Source organism: Pecten maximus, chromosome 8 (assembly GCF_902652985.1).
Source record: "Pecten maximus chromosome 8, xPecMax1.1, whole genome shotgun sequence".
Lineage (NCBI taxonomy): Eukaryota > Metazoa > Mollusca > Bivalvia > Pectinida > Pectinidae > Pecten > Pecten maximus.
The window spans coordinates 20,701,211-20,722,053 of record NC_047022.1 but is presented as its reverse complement, the minus strand read 5'-3'; the positions used below and the strand labels follow the sequence as shown (position 1 = coordinate 20,722,053).

General features: G+C 34.9%; 1 protein-coding gene across 3 annotated transcripts in view; it reads left to right on the top strand.

Annotated features, from left to right (window-relative positions):
• LOC117332735 (serine/threonine-protein kinase 36-like) overlaps positions 1-14,450 on the top strand; it is a 41,654-nt gene extending 27,204 nt beyond the window's left edge. For all 3 annotated transcript variants that reach the window (XM_033891760.1, XM_033891758.1, XM_033891759.1), the window contains 9 exons: positions 13-126; positions 6,287-6,446; positions 8,963-9,104; positions 9,768-9,891; positions 10,246-10,306; positions 10,730-10,859; positions 12,131-12,203; positions 12,592-12,688; positions 13,296-14,450. In XM_033891760.1, coding sequence (XP_033747651.1) covers positions 13-126; positions 6,287-6,446; positions 8,963-9,104; positions 9,768-9,891; positions 10,246-10,306; positions 10,730-10,859; positions 12,131-12,203; positions 12,592-12,688; positions 13,296-13,493 — 1,099 coding nt within the window. In that variant the 3' untranslated portion in view covers positions 13,494-14,450. The remainder of the gene's footprint in view (positions 1-12; positions 127-6,286; positions 6,447-8,962; positions 9,105-9,767; positions 9,892-10,245; positions 10,307-10,729; positions 10,860-12,130; positions 12,204-12,591; positions 12,689-13,295) is intronic.
• The last annotated feature ends 6,393 nt before the right edge of the window (positions 14,451-20,843 follow it).

Genomic DNA, 20,843 nt, shown 5'->3' with positions numbered 1-20,843 from the left:
TTTTGTTTACAGTTTTGATACAGAAGGTATACAGTTGGCCACTGACATTATCCTCCAGGTCACACAGCTGTGCTGTTTCCCATTCGCAATAGACCTACCAGATGACCTCCTTACAGAAGTACAGAGGTAGGTAACCGTATATATATGAACAGAATTTTCTCCAGGTCATATATCTGTCCAGGGCTTATACTGTTAAGGTACTCATTTTAAAAACAATGAAAGTTTGGAATATATCCCATTGTAAACAGATGAGCATGATGCGTTGAGTTGGTGCACTGGCAATAAACTAGTGATAGTTAGTTACCATGGGTGGTTTACTGCCTCATGATCATGACTACAACTATTGCTACATTTCATCTCACTCACTGTAGTAGGGGTCATGATAGCTCAGTCGGGAGAGTAAAAAAAAAAAAAAAAAAATGAATTTTGATATTAAAAGCATGTCAATTAATTCTTATCTATTCTTTTGATCCTATTGATTTCTAAAAACTGATAAAAATTAATTGTAGAACTTTAAACAATAAAAGAAATCATAATGATAAAAATATATGTCCATGCATTTTCTAGTTTTCTGATTACAGTCAAACCTGTCTATAGCGACCGCCCAAGGGGAGGCAGAAAAACGGTCACTATAGACAGGTTGCCTTTATAGACAGGTCAAAATTATTGCACCAACCAATTTACTTAAAACTGCCATAAATAAATTGTCATTGAACAGGGCATTCAGAAGACCAGTCAGAAGTTAAATAAATGCATAAACTTTATAAATCTGAAGGGTTTAATATTTAATGATTTGTGGACCCACACACAAAATATAACTCAAAATGGTCTTATAGATTTTTTTTTTTTTAATTTTGTTCTGAAATAATGCTACCGTAAATATTCGCGTATAGTGCGCACTTTTTTTCAAAAATTGACAAGTGAAAAAGACCACTGCGCACTATACGCAAGTACAAGCCTTTTCCCAGTGAGAATGGATGTGATTTGACTGAGATTTGTGATCGTTTCCTTTCACAGCAGGATTGATTTAATACTTATATATAACATATATAAAGCATTAAGAAAGTAATAGTTAACAAATAATCAAAGAAATGAATAGTTATTTTAATGTTTAATTTCTTGAAATTGTGTATTTATCAGCAATTACGTGGATTTATCTAAGTCGGTCGTGAGCCACATGTTCCGTACACATACGATCTCACTTGAGCATGTTCCCGTATTCAGGTCCAAAACGATGTATAACATCTCAATTAACATCAAACAAAACTTGAAATGATATAGCAGTACTTAGTTATTTCATACTTCTAAATTAATCACCTTATAAATCCGGAATGTTGCCAGAAACTGATAATGTTCAACTTGTTTATTTACGGAAGCTGTAACAGCACGCATGCGCAATTAGGCTCGGGTAACACTAATGCCTTGATCTCGTGCGGCAGTCACTGACCAACTGGCCTTATAAAATACGATATGACTGTGAAAACTACCGGGTTACTCTTATTTATCGTCTGCACTGTAGATTTATCCATTACACATGTTAATTCATTGATATAAAAGTTGTGACCAGCACGACGACTGCAGACTTGTTTCCGTACTGTATACAAAATGGCGGCCTGTGTTACATAACGTAGCAGTCAGCTTACTATTCAATCTTGTTATAATTGAGCTTAATTAGCTTTGTATGTTCGTGGAAAGATACCACAAGAGACCATACCTGCGTGAAAATCACAAGGTAATTGAGAGTAGGATTAATTATTTTGTTGGTACAACAGCGTAGATGGGACCGCTATAATTTGCAAGCTGACTAGGCCTGTGGCGATATAATGTAAACAACCTGTCAATCCAATGTGTCAAATCTGACCGGTGATTCCAATTAAATGTGGTACATTGTAAATTAGCTTTCATAAGTTACAAATTCCTATCATCTTATGCTTTAAAATTCATCTACCGCTCCGTTGAAAATTGAAAAAAAAAAAAAAAAAAAAATTTTTGAAAATGAACCTCAAAAACGTACCTGCGCACTATACGCGAGTGCGCACTATACCCGAATATTTACGGTATATGTATCTATCAAATTATCTCCCTTTCTTTCATAAATAAAGAAAAAGAATACACAATAATTAATTAATTAATTATATTTGTGTTACTACTAATTATTTCATGTTATAGTCTTACTTCTTAAAACCAAAATATTTTTTTCTGACCCAAATTGAAATCCGGATATTTGTGTCAGTTTACGACTTTTTAAACGAACATTAATGTTCGGTTATTGTGATCAAGAACTGGACTGAGAAATATAACCATATATGGTAGCCACATTCACCAATACGCCATCTACTGTCTGTTTCAATGAAATATGGCTGCCCCCATTGCCTTACGCTTCAAATAATTTACTTGCAAAAACATCTTCGTTTTATATAGTAGTTTTACCGAAAAGGTTGAAATGTATTCAGTAGGTGTTTTCAAGATGCATACGATTTGAGAAATGCATAACGCTAGCGAAATGAGAAGACTAAATGAACCTGAACTTTGCGAATAACTCCGGTCCAGGTCAATATATTTATGTAAACAACTATTGCGCAGGCGCATTCGTCTCCGGATGTTTAGAAAGTTTTGCTCTTCTGTGTTCTTTCCAAAACGGCTGAAATGTGTAATATATATATTCTAGAATGTTACATCATTATCAACTAGGTGTGTATTTCTATAATTTAGAGAAAGAAATATATCAATGACGGCATACGAGACAATACATTGTATCATACTATACTGTAGTTACTGTACGTGTTTGCGAGAAAGAACTGTACATATGTATAGGCTTACAATTAGGTGGCATTTGTGGTCAGGGTGACTGGTCATAGCGTTAAAATTGTCATCGATTTCCATATACCATTTTCCTTTGACGAAAATGACCCAATAAATCAAATGCAAATGATAATATCTTGCTATGTGCACGGGATTGCTTGTTGTAGGCGATACTTGGAACGTATTTACTGTTGTAAGGGAGGTAACTGCAAGATTTACGGAAATCAAAAATAAACCAATTTGATTGGTCGATTCTTCCTTCACTTTGGCATGGGGTGTACAATGGAAGTGACAGATAACTACGGCAATATTCAGATGATATCAACAATAACATTTTTGGATACGTGTGGTTGGCAGTTGTTGTCATGTTTAAAATGAACAATTATATAGCTTGTTTTTATTTCGGCAAAGACGAGAATATTTACTGAAACGGACCACACGTGAAGCAGACTTGGAAATACCGAAACGAAGAAAAATCGGGCTTAATTATAATATAAATTGGCATTATTTTCAGAGGATTGACCAAAATATATGTTCTGCAATGCCTGATTGTATCATATATAAAATATTAGAGGTTTATTTGACCGAATTTTAAATTAATTATTCATTTGTGAATCGCGGCCCGATTGTCGTTGGAGTTGAATTACCGAAATGGCCGATAGTCGACCCAAAATTGATATTTTTACGAGAATTTTTGTTTTCTTTTACCTGAAAGTATTTTGAAATAATTTGCAAAATACCGAATTCACGACCAAATTTTCGATTGCGACGAACTTCTGTGACGGTGTTAAGTTCATGTTAAGTTAGGCCTATATCTGATTAAAATCAGCTGTTACATGGCTACGTTTACTATGCACTACGTCTACTAGGTATTTTTTTTTAAAGACGGAAATCCGGATTATCTAAAAACAAATGCAAAAATACTTGTGATATTCACTTAATTTCATATTCAGTCGTTAATTGTTATCTGTAGTTTGATAACTTCTGATATTTTGTGATTGATACTCTATATAATATTGCTGTGGAACTTGTGTTATTTTTCAAACAAATTCATTTTAATAATTTGTTAATTTAGAATTTTCATCAAGTCATAATCAAGACTTGAAATTCTCACTACACCATACTTCAAACACAGAGAAATCGATGAATTGATAAACTGAAAATTTAAGTCAAGCAAATGAGTTAATATTTACCTTAAATATTTTTTCAATATACAACAAATGTTCAGATGACTATTTGTGCCATGCTGTTACAAGATTTCAGTTACAATTCTAAAATTGAATTAGTATGTAAATATATGTTATCCTGTCAATATCCACAAAGCGAGTGTAGTCTACTGTACTCAAAGTCATGCCAGTAGATAGCGGTACATATACTTTCTGCTTACATCTAGTGCTTACTTGTGTGAACTATTAATCAATAACAAAATGTTTCATATATTTCTATATATGACTTCACAAATTATGTGGTGTCTGAAGATCTGAATGAAGTGAATAAACGATGTATTAAATTATTTTTATGAAATATTCAAGTTACAGATCATTCTCTTTTTTAAAATATTGATTTCAGGTCCATTTTGGTAATTCAAATATGACGGCAATCAGGCCTCGAATGGCGAATGATTACAAACATTTTAAATACGTCTCGGTCAAATAAACCCCTAATATTTTACATATGATTAATTTTGACATTGGAGAACATATAATTGTGTCCATTCTCTAATATAAGCACTGGTAGAAAGTACAGAATAGAGCTTGATAAATATATAATCAAAATTACTAATTACCCCGGTAAATATAACATTTTACGTAAACCTCCCATGACTGATGGTGAACTTAAACTTGCAAATATCCTGTGTCATTCCAATTTTGATATGTGTAAATATATACACGAACGGTATATATATAGATATAGATATGGAATTATTCACAAATTTGCATACAGTTATGGAATCTTATAACACCCCAAAAACTGTTCTCTCCACATAAAGGATGTGATTTGTGCAATTACATTGCTGAACTGTGTGGTTCACTATGATTGGATGGTCAACATTGGAAAGGGACAATAAATAGGGAATGTGTCATCCCATCGAATGGACTGTAACCTTTATCAGTTTGAAGTTGAAAATGAAGCTTGAAGTTTTCTTTTCCTGTTTGCTGAATTATTTGATGAAGATAGTCTTTATATGGTTGTTATTCTTTATCACATTGTATACAATGCTGTAATTATACCAGAAGTATATCTTCTCATATAAAGATTTATTAACATCAAATGATTCCTGAACAAAAGGAGTCGAAGTTTTTTGTTTTGAAGTACCATACATGCTTGAGTACAGTTTCAATAGGATACATTCCTAATCCGGGCCTTGATTAGCAGCTCTGGTTTTGGTTTTCAGTAGTTCTTTATGTGTGTTTCATCATATTAAGTTGAAATATGCTAAACTAACGATGGAACTAGCCTAAATTTAGTGCATATTAGAAGTTGGCATCAATAAGGTCACAGAGTCCTGGCTGTATTATAACTGATGATGGCTTCCCGAAAGAAAGAAGACATATTTCATTTTCATCCATCCAAGATAGATCAATAAACTTCCAATTTCAATCAGGACCTTACAGAAATATGCATGTGTTCCATCATATCAGAACAGCTGCAAACATTTCAAATAATTGGCAATTAATTCCTAAACCAATATCAGTAAATTTATCGACTTTAAACTTAGAAGATTACTGATTTTGCATTAAACAATAATGTTCGTTTACAGTACTTCCAGTACTTTGATTATTAGTATTGACTAATTAAAGATGGCGGCAGTACAAACGCTAGTATCGACAGCTACGATTAAGAAAGGCAATATTGGCTTTCATGTGAGTAAATCTTGTTGACAGATTTGACCAGTGTTTGTTATTGAAGTGGTGTATCCTAGTTGTAATCACAAAATTAACTGACCGTGTCAAATGAAGCCACCTATGCACAGTTGTAATGTAATACCGACACGCATGGTGACCCGACTCCCCTCTTACCGAGCCCCAGGCCAGGGCAGCTACAGTAATTATAGGCTAATAGGTGGTAGGGGTCTTTTGTTTATATACTCAGGCCAGGGTTGTGGTGCTCCTTTGTTTGTATAATCAAGCCAGGGTCGATGTGTCTGAATTTTCCGGGGATTTTATGAGGGATGACTGCCGAGAGCAAAAAATGGCTGACAGAAATCGGTCGCTATAGAAAACAAATTAGCGACCGCCGTTCCGAAATCACCGGTCGTTAGCCACATTAGACAGGTAGTCGCTATACAGAGGGTCGTTATATAGTAAAATCTTACGGGGAATCTTAAAACCGGTCGTTATAGACAGGCAGTCGTTCTATACAGGGGGTCATTAGAGCAGGTTTGACTGTAATTAGTATAGTTTGTCTTTAACAAGAACTGTTGCCTTCCTTCATTTAATTTGTGAAAAGGAAATAATTTTATTTTGGATTTGTGATTTTGTAGCTGTCTATTCTCCGTCAACATGCTGCCACGGCTGTTACATGCCTGTAATAAGTATTTGAAGCAAGGACAAATGGAAATGCCCCTTGGTCTTATCGTACATCTCGTCCTCAGCAGTGACGACTTCATGGACAAGTTCATCAAATCTTTAAAGGACCTCAAGGTAGAGCTTCAGCATGCCTACTGAAAGAATCCTGTTGATGTTTTATTAGCTCATCTGAACCGAAGGTCCGGTGAGCTTATGTCATGGAGCGACGTCCGTTGTCTGTCCGTCGTCCGGCTACATTTACTTCAAATCGCTACTAGTCAAAAAGTTTTTATTGGATTTTGACCAAATTTGGTCAGAAACATTCTTGGCGGAAGGGGATCAGATTTTGCATAAATGGTGACTGACCCCCAAGGGGCCGGAGGGGCCGGGCCCAATACGGGAAGTTGAGACAATTCCTTTAAATCGCTTCTAGTCATCAAGTTATGAATGGATATAAACCCAATTTGGTCAGAAACATCCTTTGGGGAAGGGGAACAGATTTTGCATAAATGGTGACTCTGACCCCTGAGGGGTCAAAGGGGTGGGGCCCAATAGGGTAAATAGAGATAATTCCTTGAAATCGCTACTAGTAAAAAAGTTATGAATGGATTTGCACTTAATTAAGTCAGAAACATCCTTGGGGAAGGGAAACAGATTTTGCTTAAATGGTGACTTTGACCCCCAAGGGGCTGGAGGGGCAGGGCCCAATAGGGGAAATAGAGGCAATTCCTTTAAATCGCTACCAGTCATAAAGTTATGAATGGATTTGAACCCAATTTGGTCAGAAACACCTTTGAGGGAAGGTGAACAGATTTTGCATAAATGGTGATTAACCCCCAAGGGGCGGGAGGGGCAGGGCCCAGTAGGAGAAATTGAGGCAATTCCTTTAAATCGCTACTTGTCATCAATTTATGAATGGATTTGAACCTAATTTGGTCAGAAACACCCTTGGGGGAAGAGGAACAGATTTTGCATAAATGGTGAATTTTTGATCTCCAAGGGCCAAAGGGGCGGGGCCCAATAGGGGAAATAGAAGTAAAGCCTTTAATCGCTACTAGTCATAAAGTTATGAATGGAATTGAACCCAATTAGGTCAGAAACATCCTTGGGAGAAGGGAAACACATTTTGCATAAATGGTGACTGATCTCTAAGGGCCAAAGGGGCGGGGCAGGGCCCAATAGGGAAAAAAGAGCTGATGCCTTTAAATCGCTACTAGTCATTAAGTTATGAATGGATTTGAACCCAATTTGGTCAGAAACATCCTTGGAGAAAACAAAGCAGATTTTGCATTAATGATGAATTTTTGACCTCAAGGGGCCAAAGAGACAGGGTCCAATAGGGGAAATAGAGATAATTCCTTTAAATCGCTACTATTCATTAAGTTATGAATGGATTTGAACCCAATTTAGTCAGAAAAATTCTTGGGAGAAGGGGAACAGATTTTGCATAAATGGTGACTCTGACCCCCGAGGGGCCAAAGGGACGGGGCCCAATAGGGGAAATAGAAGTAAAGCCTTTAATCGCTACTAGTCATAAAGTTATGAATGGAATTGAACCCAATTAGGTCAGAAACATCCTTGGGAGAAGGGAAACACATTTTGCATAAATGGTGACTGATCTCTAAGGGCCAAAGGGGCGGGTGAGGGCCCAATAGGGAAAAAAGAGCTGATGCCTTTAAATCGCTACTAGTCATTAAGTTATGAATGGATTTGAACCCAATTTGGTCAGAAACATCCTTGGAGAAAACAAAGCAGATTTTGCATTAATAATGATGAATTTTTGACCTCAAGGGGCCAAAGAGGCAGGGTCCAATAGGGGAAATAGAGATAATTCCTTTAAATCGCTACTATTCATTAAGTTATGAATGGATTTGAACCCAATTTAGTCAGAAACATCCTTGGGAGAAGGGAAACACATTTTGCATAAATGGTGACTGATCTCTAAGGGCCAAAGGGGCAGGGCGGGGCCCAATAGGGGAATAAAAGTAATGCCTTTAAATCGCTACTAGTCATCAATTTATGAATGGATTTGAACCCAATTTGGTCAGAAACATCCTTGGAGAAAGCAAAACAGACTTTGCATTAATGATGATTTTGACCCCCCAACGGGCCAAAGGGGTGGGGCCCCATTGGGGAAATAATGGGGCCCCACCCCTTAAATCGCTAATAGTCATAAAGTTATAAATGCATGTTGTAAACTTAGAGAGTCTGGACTTCATTATTTCTTTAAAGCAGTTGGGATCCCCACACTATAACCATATATACATGTAGCATTGTTTGAGATTGGCAAACAAAACGAATTGAACATGAACATTATTTTGACAATTGGTCAAATCCAACCAGGTGAGCAATACAGGCCCCATGGGCCTCTTGTTAACTATCATATCATGATGGCATTTCATTTGATTGTATTTGTAATTAATGATCTTTCATATCATGATATGATTTTATGAGATGTCAGACTCTGTATCTATAGCAAATTTGTAGGTCTGCTGAAATTTAATAAGTTGCCTTTTGCTAACTCAGATTGTTCTTTTGAGTAATTAGATATATTAGATAGTGTTAGGAGATTAAGTTTGTGACGTTATAATAATACAAAGTATCACGGTAAGTGTAGATTGTACAGTGAAAGTCTTATTTGTATATTTCAGGCCCTGTCATTCCTCAGTAATTGTGTACAGCCGTCCAGTCAAGAGTCTGTTATATGTGATGTTATCTCCCTTTGTAATCATCTAGTCAGATCATCTAAAGATAATTACCAACTCGTCAAATCTGTCTTCCATGGCAGTAAGGGTAAGTTGGGCGTCTAGTCAGATCATCTAAAGATAATTACCAACTCGTCAAATCTGTCTTCCATGGCAGTAAGGGTAAGTTGGGCGTCTAGTCAGATCATCTAAAGATAATTACCAACTCGTCAAATCTGTCTTCCATGGCAGTAAGGGTAAGTTGGGCGTCTAGTCAGATCATCTAAAGATAATTACCAACTCGTCAAATCTGTCTTCCATGGCAGTAAGGGTAAGTTGTCTCCCTTTGTAATCATCTAGTAAGATCATCTAAAGATAATTACCAACTTGTCAAATCTGTCTTCCATGACAAGAATGTTGTTTTCTGACAAGCCTTGACAAAAGACTTTCATTTCCCGCATTAATATCTGCAGGTCTATCAAGATTAATGTTTGTCCACATCAACAAACAGGCCCCTTGTCAAGGTTGTAAGGACAATTTATCTTCCTTCACAATCATGATGGTAAATCAATCAAAAGGAGTGAAATATTCCCTTCTCACATTCCAAAGGAACAAAGGATAGAAAGCTACTAGATTTTGTAGTAGAACCACATACTGTGTTACGTATCACTGATAACTGATTTTACCACCGTGTGAGCAATACAGGCCCCATGGGCCTCTTGTGTTTAAGAACTGCATATTGTCTATCACTGATAACTGATTTTACCACCAGGTGATTATGAACCCTTGTCTGCCTTACTACGTCACCGGTCAGGAACGGTCAAATCCAGAACCTGCAGTCTGATTGGTAACCTCATGAAGCACCATGGCCAGTTTTACGCTTTACTCAAACAGAGGTCAGTAATCAGGCTCAATTAGTGTTTGTTTCCTTAACTTGAAAAATCCTTTAAAATCCTGAAAAAGTGAGAGAGAGAGAGAGAGAGAGAGAGAGAAAAAGAAGAAGAAAGATGGTTTTTTTTTTATTGATGAAAACAATGCATATATTTTTTTTATTGAGTTTTGAATTAGTTACAATAGCTTATCAGGCGAGAATAGTTTATAATGAATCATTAATTATCGTTATGTCTGAATAATTCATTCATTGACTATTGATTATTAGTAGTGAAAATATTTATGTAATATCCTTGATACTAGTACTTCATTGTTTAATGTTTGTTCCAGAGTGTAGAATTGTAAATTTTACATTTTAGGGACAAGATCCTTACTGGGTTGATAGCTGCTCTTAAGGATGAAGATCCTCATGTTCGCAAGGTAATTTAAAATAATTTTTTTTGTGACCCCTCTCTGTTCCAGTGTATCATATCTTTATAATTTGACCATTAGTAATTGCCTTACTGCTCCTGTTCCCCTCCTCAACCTTCTCTTTCTCCTCCTCTGGTGATCCCTTTCCTGAGTGATATGTGTGTATACTTTGGCCAGTAAGGCTGCTTTGCTGCACCACACTACACCCCCCCCCCCCCCTTTCTCCTTCTCCTCCTGGCCCTGCCCTTTGCTCCCTTTTCTCCTGCCCTTTCCTCCCTTCCCTAAGCCCCTCCATTCTCCTGCCGCCCCCCCCCCCCCCCTCCTTCCCCTTCCCATAGCCCCTCCTCCTGTGGCTACCCCCACCATTACTCTGTATTGTGAATATTTTGATCAGTAATAATTACTGTATGAACATTATTCACATATTCGCAGGGAGCCAGTTATGCCGTTGGAAATGCTGCGTTCCACAATGCCGACCTTTACGCCAAACTCCGGCCAGTTATTCCAGTTCTCATGGATCTACTCAGAGACCCTGTATCAAAAACCAAGGCCAATGCAGCCAGTATGTACTATCGGATAACTGTTTTCCAGGAAACTTCTCCCAACAGTTGCCATTTCCTCACAGCTGAAGGGAGAGCAAAAGCACTGTTGTGAAATTTTCGTTTATCCCTAATTGTAAACATCTGACATATGGTCCGGGTGAATTTTAAAAAGATTGAAAGCATATTTTTTTAGTTAGTGAACATTTCCCAGTATACAGGTTGAAGGCAAATTTGTTGTCGGATGGTGAACATTTTGTGTGTATACAGTTATTAGCAGATAATGATTTATATAAATTAAGATCAGGCAATGTTCAAGGTTTGACATACTGCATATGACCAGATAAGTGCGCCTGCCCTAATAAGGGCGCCCCTACCTTTTTTCCAAGAAAAAAATCTTTGAGTGTCAAAATAGTGTTCAAATGTAATAATTCATGTGAAATGTTCGGCTACTTTATGTGTTCAATTTTCTTCAGCAAATTAAGTCATTGGAACACAAGTTTTCGCCACATTTTGTCTATTCCTACAGATGTCAGTGCAAAGTGCCCCCGAAACTAAACACACATACAAATGACATATATTATATAACTTACCATCTTTATTTGAAGATAAAGTAAAAGACTTCATTCATGCTGTTAACTAACTGTTGTTCAGAACAGAAAGCTAGTAAAAGAAATTGTAAATCAATTATTAGGTCAAAGAAAACGATGTCTGATATGATCTGGGAAATCACCTGTGTCTATAAATAGAACACAAAATAGTTCCATTTGGTGGAACACACATTCTCTGGTCTGAAGAACAGCTGGCATGGTTTACAACTTTACAGGAATATTCAAGTGATATTTAAGCTTAATATATGATAATGAATAGATATTTTCATCTGGAATATTTTTATGACTGAATATTTTACCGTTTCCACAGCCTTGGGTATTCTGCTATAAAGTATAGCCTGTTTCATAAAACTTCAGAATAACGAAGCTTAATAAGGGCACCCCCACTGTCAATTACCCGCGCTCTGCGCCCTTATTAGGTCATATACGGCAATTGATTGGTGATACACATGTTGCCACACTGGTATAAGGTGGAGAGTATACTAGTGTACATAGGATGATCTCCCAATCATGTTGATACTCTCCATGTCTTCTCCCACAGTGAAACATAACTTTTAAAAAAAAAAAATGATTTGAAATAATCTATACTCAACATAGGGAGATTGTCACCGTATATAGTTTCTCAAAGAGATATTCTTTCCATGTTCATCAGTGTAGATCTCACACTTCTTATTTCTCCACAGGTGTATTTGGCAATATGAGTCTACATTCTAATACCCTGTGTTCCGAACTCAAAAAAGCCAAAGTTGTATCACGGTAAGTTGCCAATCCTCATAGAATACCATTCGTCTTTTTTTTTCTATTTTTTTCAGATCTTTGTAGTTTTAATATTTGCTAACTAAATGTCTTTCAGACAAAAACGTCCCTGCCTGCAAATTAGCCCCATTTTTCTTGCAGAATGATAGTTCTTAAAGTTGTCAGACAAATATGGTTTAGCACTTAACTTTTAAAATAGGGGGAGTTTATTTGATACAGTAATTTCAGAATGCTTTCAAGTCTTTTGTTCAGAAACATCATTCTACTGGTGTTAGCTTGTGAAAGCTAATTTAAAACCAAAGAACAGTATTGATGTAAGCTCACTGCAGCAATAGGATAGGTAGGGTGTGTAAGAGCTCATTGGAAATGTACTGTCTTATGTTAACAGTTTACTAGACTTGGCCTGTAATGACCAACACCACAGTGTTCAGGTCAGTGCTATCCTGGCCCTCCGAAGTCTCACTCGCATGGACGACCTCAAAAAGGTAAGTCTTTCTTACTTCCAGGGGTAAGGTCAAAGTATTGATTAATCTAGAATAAGCAATATGCATGCTCATTTTTTAAGGGGCAAAAAGAGCCAATTAAAATGGATAATGAAAGTTCTGACATTTATACAAATGATAATATTGAGAAAATGAGATCCAGCGTCTGGTGTAGGTAGATCTATACGTCCGGTAGTTGCCCTAGGATGGATTCCTCATGGAATACACGAGTCCGGTACATAAAAAGTGTGTAAACAATATGTAAAGATGACCAGACAACATCTGTAGGAAGATCTTCAACTGGTTTAATGGTAACCATTAAACCAGTTGAAGATCTTCCTACGGATGTTGTCTGGTCATCTTTACTTATTAAATGATAATATTGTAATTATATAATATTCAAATTACTTTTTTCGCCATTATCACTTTACTATTAATGTAGAGGTTTTTCTGAATTCAGAATTCATATAAATAAACCATAAATAATTCAGACTTCATATGAATAAACCATCAAAACGCAGTAATCATGGCTGTTATATTGTTAGTGAAAAATAGCAAAAACCACATAGGTCATGTAGCTACATGATCAGTACTTCATCGATATTTACAGGAAATGGTATCCCAGAAGGCAGTAGAGAAGTTAAACTCCATCACCGTGGCTAACACTCCGCGTCCAGGATCTGTAGCATCCCGACCACCAAGTATTATGGGAGTTGGTGTCAGCTTCCAGAGTAGTTACGGTTCAAGTAGCTCTAACGTGTACAATCATAGCAGTAAACTCGTCAGAATTCTACAGGGTCATGGATAGACTATTAATGTGTATAATAAGTAAACTCGTTAGAACTCTACAGAGACATTCATAGACTATTGTGCACAATTAATAGACTCGTCAGAATTCTACAGACGTGGATAGACTATTAATGTGTATAATTAGTAAAATCATCAAAATTCTACAGACATGCATAGACTATTAATGTGTATAATTAGTTAACTCGTTAGAATTCTACAGACATGGATGGACTATTAATTGTATTCGTACTAAATATATTTATTCATCAAAAAAGACATATTAATGAACTTAAAAATATTCAGATTTCTGATTTTCATTTGGAAAATCAATTGTATGGATTGATATTTTTTTTTATTTATTACTCAAATACGTTACTCACAAATCCAATTTATGATGCAATATTAACCGATGACATTCCATAAACATACAATCATTTCAGGTATTATGAAATTAAATTAGCAACTATATACATTATCACCAACTTATATATCATTTCATTTAAACGTCAACCATGTAGATAACACTTTTTCATGCAAATGTCATTTTTGTCAGTCATGTTTTAACCAAATTCAATACTTTTGAGTTTCTGAATACTAATTATGGACATTAATTACAAAAGAAATATTTCGATGTGATGAGGATCTTATATTTATGATTTTCACATTTTCTCTAATTCTGGGTATAAATAACAATGTGTTTTTTTTATATATCAAAAACATAATTTGAAATACTTAATTATTTCTGGGCTTAATCACATTTTAAGAAATTGATAAACATTTACATATGAATTTATATACATTGTATTACAATTATAAAACTCCATCAATCTGACTGATTAGTCAGAACATGAAACGTTTGCCTGGTCAAACAAGCTATTATAAATATTATATACATATATATGTACATGTACATGATGTTGTTGAAATCCAAGCTTATATTTGTAATATTGGTCTAAGAATAACTGTAAACTAGAACTGTCGCCAGGATGGCTGACTAATACCCCCGCAATCTGCACGAGTCAATGGTGAATTGGAACTGTTAATTAGAGGCTAACTAAGATAACCCAGTAATATAGTGACCAGTTGCCATAACACCATAATTTTGAGAAAAAGAAAGTGGCATTCACATCTACACATGGTCCTCTATATTTGTGTGAAGTTTCATTGAAATTGGCCCTTTAGTTTAGGAGGAGTTGTCCGGACAAACTTAAAGTTATGGTTCTTATTGGAAAACCTGTTTATAGTGACCAGTTGCCATAGCAACCATAATTTTGAGAAAAATAAAGTGGCATGCACATCTACACATGATCATTAATATTTGTGTGAAGTTTCATTGGAATTGGCCCATCGGTTTAGGAGTAGTTGTCCCGACAAAATGCGTCTACAGACAGACGGACGGACAGACAACCTGATTCCAGTATACCCCCCTAACTTCATTGCGGGGGTATAATAATGTAATGCTATACGATTCATTGTGAATTTCCTTCTGGTACTGTTTCAGTGACTCGTCATGTCGGAACTTTTACAAATGAAATTAATCTATTAATTGTTATAATTATGCATTGAAAGATTTTGATTTAACATTCCAAATATGTCTTTAAATGTGATTAAGTAAATATTAATAATAGATAAATATAAAATACAAATTTTATTAAATTGCTAAATTTGAAATGCTTATAAATGTGCTGATGATATGATATGGATATATTATATTGTTGAAAATTAATTATGATTTTATTTAAATTTTATTTGTAATATCGTTAAATTGCAAAATTTGAAAGAGACTGAATTAGACAAAAGAAAGTATAGATATTACATTCATCACTAACATAATGCATATTCATTTGGCAGTTTAAGGGTGTTTTTTATCTTTCAAAACTGGGATATAGACTTATAAATATAAAAAATAGATAAAAAACATGATAGTAGTTATTGCTAAATTTAAAAAAGATGTAATTTAAATTTAGGAATTGAAATATGTAACAGAACAAAATTTCTAATCAGATGTAATTATTAAAAAAAAATTTGTATTGTATTCAATTTATATTTCTAATGTACAGAGCTTGGCAGTGTTTTAATTGCTTATTGTAAATGGAAACAAGGATTTATTTTGTGGTGTTATTATATGGGTATGGTAACTGCATTTTCAAAATTTTCATTTCAATGTCATGTATATTCAACACGTTACCATCACAACAGGAAATTCAAGTTTTTAACCTTTGGATCAACTACACATATGCTTATGATACATAGTGTTAAAAGTTGGATATATAACATCATAACATAAATTATAAAGAAAGAGAATTTTATGACTCGTGCCATGATCAGGGCTCGAACTCACTATCTACGGCACCTTATCACCTAGCAAGAAATACCTGCAGCTTACACCACTACTCCACATCCATGTTTATTAATTCAGTATAGAATATCGTATATTCTCACATGCAAGTCCGTCCCAACAGAGGTATTAATTTGTCACAAACATGGAAATACAGGTATTTTTAAATGTTCTGAATTATACAGTTCTAGTTCTTGTTCTTCCTGTGATTGAAAGGTAATTATGTCTCCTTGAGAAGTATTTCAGTATAAATAGAGGAAATCTCAAAACATAAGTTTAAAAAAGAAGAATCTCAAGTCTGTTTTAGGAAAAAGGATCGTTCTTTATCTTATCAAAAAATTTAAGGATAACTTGTTAATTATAAAAAAAAATATTAAGGATAAATTGCTGATTAAGAAAGATGTGATGAGAAAAAACACAGGGACTTGGGGCACAAAATTCCCCAATCCCTTTCATTCCGACTGTGTATTATATGCCAAGTCCCTGTGGTAAGAAATGTATTGAAATAGTAAGTCCAATTGATTAATCTTTACTGTTTTTGATTCAACAGTTTGATGAAGTGATTTATTTGAATGTTTTTTAACCAGTAGATATTAACCTGTACATGTCACATATTCCCATAATGAGATGTTGTCCATGGATTTTTAAAATTTTTAACATTGTGGATTACTGAAGTAATTACTGATAACATATGTCTAAATATTTAGGTCTCAAAATTGGGAGCCTTCCTCCTCCTTAAATAGGAAGTATTGGCAAGTATGACTGAGTTTGTAATGAACCTTGTAGTTTACATACCAGGTACTTGTACTTCCTTAAGTCAATGTTTATGTGATCAGCATACTGAAACCTGTACATTCTTATGTTAAGTTGATCATGCAATCTGCCATGTTTTGAAAGCTACATACCCCCTTAAGTCATTTGTATCTTTATTGATTCAGAAGCATCCTTTATAGTATATACAATGTATAACTACATTGGTATTTGCGAGATCATTTATTTCAAATAATGGTATCACTGTTACAGTAGGGTAAGTATATAAATTTAATTTCACTCATTGTTTACATTAAAAAGTTACTTATTCATACTAAGGAACTGCGAGTGTCAGTCCATAAACATTGTTCATGTTTTCATTTATTATTATTTTAAATGTCTATTCCTCAATTTGATTAAAGTACAGATTATCATGATATCGTGATAAAACCACTTGACGATTTAGTGTATATTGATGATCTGTATTTTAATCGTTTTGATCTATTTCTACTCTGTAACTGATGTCCAAATACAAATGTATTGTGAAAATGTTAATATCTTAAATGTGCTCACAATGTTGTGCTATATCATACTTTGCCGTCCAAACTATATTTTTTATGCTTTATGATCTATTTATGGGTACGTACTTGTTTATTGATTGTGTTTACATACGGTATGTATAAATGTAACAATTTTGTAAGGCAAGCTTATTAATTATGTATGTGTTTGTGTGTAAATGTTCTCCCGGCTTTAACTCTCAATATTTTTTTTTCTTTTTTAAACAAGTCTTTTCAGAAGGCATTTCTCTCTATTTATAGAATTCAGTACTGTTAAACTATGTTTTTCAAAAAAAAAAAAAAAAAAAAAAATCCTGTATTTGGGCAAAGGTCAAAATATTGAAAAATGTTTGTAATTGGGTAAAATATCATATGTTTATATGATAGGTTGCAAATGTGTTTTGTGATGTATGTGATATGAATGAGAAAAGTCTGGCAATAGGCAGGGTCATAAGGCTGTAAACTTGTATATGTAATTAATGTAAATTCAATGCTTTGTGTATTAAAAGTTTATTAGAATCTGATGTTTTTGAAAACTGAGAATTTGTGTTGGTAAGTTGTAGACATCGTTTCGGTCATACTTCAGTTATGAGAAGGCATGTGTATGTTGAAATGTGCTACAAGCACAGACATTTGTTGTTTTATATTCAAATTTGAATAATAAAAATACCTAGTAGAGGTCTTTGGGCAGAATATAGACCTATAAAGTTGGGTTTTTTTTGTGATGTTATTATTCAATATAAAACTACAAATCCCTGAGATATAAGATTCATTTTTTTTTAAGGCAAAATAAGTATATGTTATAAAAAAAGTGACAGTGTGGATGAAAATATTTGTATTGATTAGATTTCTTAGTATGATGTATTGCAAAATTGAACAATTTCAATTAATAAATTAGAAAATCTTACATTTTTCTCATTAAGCAATTTCATTCAGCTTAAAACCAACGATATCTTATTTCACAAAGTCTATTGCTTTCTTACTCTCACACAGGCTTTATTAGGTCACCTGAGACGAAGTCTCAGTTGACCTATTGCAATCGCCTTTTGTCCGGCGTCGTCCGTTGTGCGTCGTAAACAATTTACATTTTCAACTTCTTCTTAAAAACTGTTGAACTAAATTCAATGAAATTTTACAGGAAGCTTCCATGGCTGAGGGTGAACCAAAATTGTGAATTATATGGTCCCCACCCCCCAGGGGCCTGAGGGGCGGGGCCAAAAAGGGTCAAATTGACTAAAACTTCAAAAATCTTCTTCTCTACTCTCAGATAAGGTGGAATCAACACTCTTCATAGATGAAAGGGTCTTAAGGTGCTTTACCAAATTGTGAATTTCATGACCCTGGGGTCTCATGTTGCCCTGGGGAGGGGGTAAACTTTACTATAGTTTATATAGGGAAATCACATTTTTGACTATTATTTGTTGGATTTGTATTGGAATTCATTCTAACTTGTATCAAATTATCAGCATGGGATGACAGTTTGATGGTATGTACATGTTGGCCCTAGTTGACACCCAGGGGCTGGTGGGCGGGGCCAAAAAGGGTAAAATTGACAAAAATTTCAAAAATCTTCTTCTCTACTCTCAGATATGGTAGAATCAAATACTCTTCATAGATGGAAGGGTCTTAAGGTGCTTTACCAAAATTGTGAATTTCATGACCCTGGGGTCTCATGTTTGCCCCTGGGGAGGGAGTAAACTTTACTATAGTTTATATAGGGAAATCACATTTTTGACTATTATTTGTTGGATTTGTATTGGAATTCATTCTAACTTGTATCAAATTATCAGCATGGGATGACAGTTTGATGGTATGTACATGTTGGCCCTAGTTGACCCCCAGGGGCTGGTGGGCGGGGCCAAAAAGGGTAAAATTGACAAAAATTTCAAAAATCTTCTTCTCTACTCTTAGATATGGTAGAATCAAATACTCTTCATAGATGGAAGGATCTTAAGGTGCTTTACCAAAATTGTGAATTTCATGACCCTGGGGTCTCACGTTTGCCCCAGGGGAGGGGGTAAACTTTACTATAGTTTATATAGGGAAATCACATTTTTGACTATTATTTGTTGGATTTGTATTGGAATTCATTCTAACTTGTATCGAATTATCAGCATGGGATGACACTTTGATGGTATGTACAGGTTGGCCCTAGCTGACCTCCAGGGGCTGATGGGCGGGGCCAAAAAGGGTCAAATTGACTAAAATTTCAAAAATCTTCTTCTCTACTCTCAGATATGGTAGAATCAAATACTCTACATAGATGGAAGGATCTAAGGTGCTTTACCAAAATTGTGAATTTCATGACCCTAGGGTCTCATGTTTGCCCCTGGGGAGGGGGTAAACTTTACTATAGTTTATATAGGGAAATCACATTTTTGACTATTATTTGTTGAATTTTTATTGGAATTCATTCTAACTTCGTTAACATTATCAGCTTGGGATGACAGTTTGATGGTATGTACATGTTGGCCCTGACTGACCCCTAGGGGCTGATGGGCGGGGCCAAAAAGGGTCAAATTAACAGAAATTTTAAAAATCTTCTTCTTACAGTCCACATAAGGTAGAATTAAATACTCTTCACAGATCGAAGGGTCTTAAGGTGCTTTACCATAATTGTGAATTTCATAGCCTTGGGGTCTTGGGTTTGCCCCATGGGAGGGGATATACTTTACTATAGTTATAGGGAAATCACATTTTTGACTATCATTTGTTTTATTTGTTTTGAAATTCATTCTTTCATTCAAATTTACTGAAATATTTCAAAAATCAGGTGACCGTTAAGGCCCATGGGCCTCTTGTTTCTCCTTTCTTGGTGCCAGCGAAGAGAGGATAGAGCGAGGCATTTCTTTTCATGGAAAAAAATCCTGCTGGATGAGCGACTATTATAATAGTGTTTCTGACAGTAATATTAAAAGCATATTAACATTATAAGTTCTCATTGTCAGGATTGTATCCTCGGTTTGAAAGCAATACATGTCACGAGAATTTGAAAGATTTTAGATTTAATAGGATAAGTCCAAGTATCATTATTTAACAGTCTTCGTCTATGAAAATGTTTGCTCTGGTATGTGTTTGTGGGTATGAGTGTGTATCAGTGTCGCTATGTGTGTTTAAAGTAAATGTACAATTTTAATTGAAAATTAAAGCAACAATAAATACATGAAAGTAAAATTCAAATTTGTTATTGGTTTTATATTGACGTTTTAGCTAACCTGTTCAAAATAATTAAACAGTTAAACACTTTAATGAGATCTTAATATAATATAATATTAAACAAAAAGTCCAAGAATCAATATTTTTGGCTGGTTTGGTTCCTGGGATGAGGTCCAACAGTTTGGGGAAAGTGATAACCTCAACCCATATTCGAGGTCACTGGGTCAAATTTGAAAGGACTTTTTCTCAATAACCAGAAGTTCAAGAATCAACATCTTTAGTTGTTAGCTAGGTTTCTGGAATGAGGCAAGACAAAATTTGTGAAAAGAAATTTTCATAAATCACATTCGAGTTCAAAGGGGTCAAATGTGTAGAAACACACAAGATAGATTCTACTTAATATTAGGCTTGTTGAGTCCTGGTATGACGCCCAACACATTTTTAGCTGGCCAGGACAAAATCCAAAGAAGCTATATTGCTTTACCCCCTGCATGCCTGTCTTTGGTAGACAGCTAGGTTTAATTATTTCAAACTAGTGTTGTGTCAATAATAATTATGCACCATGACC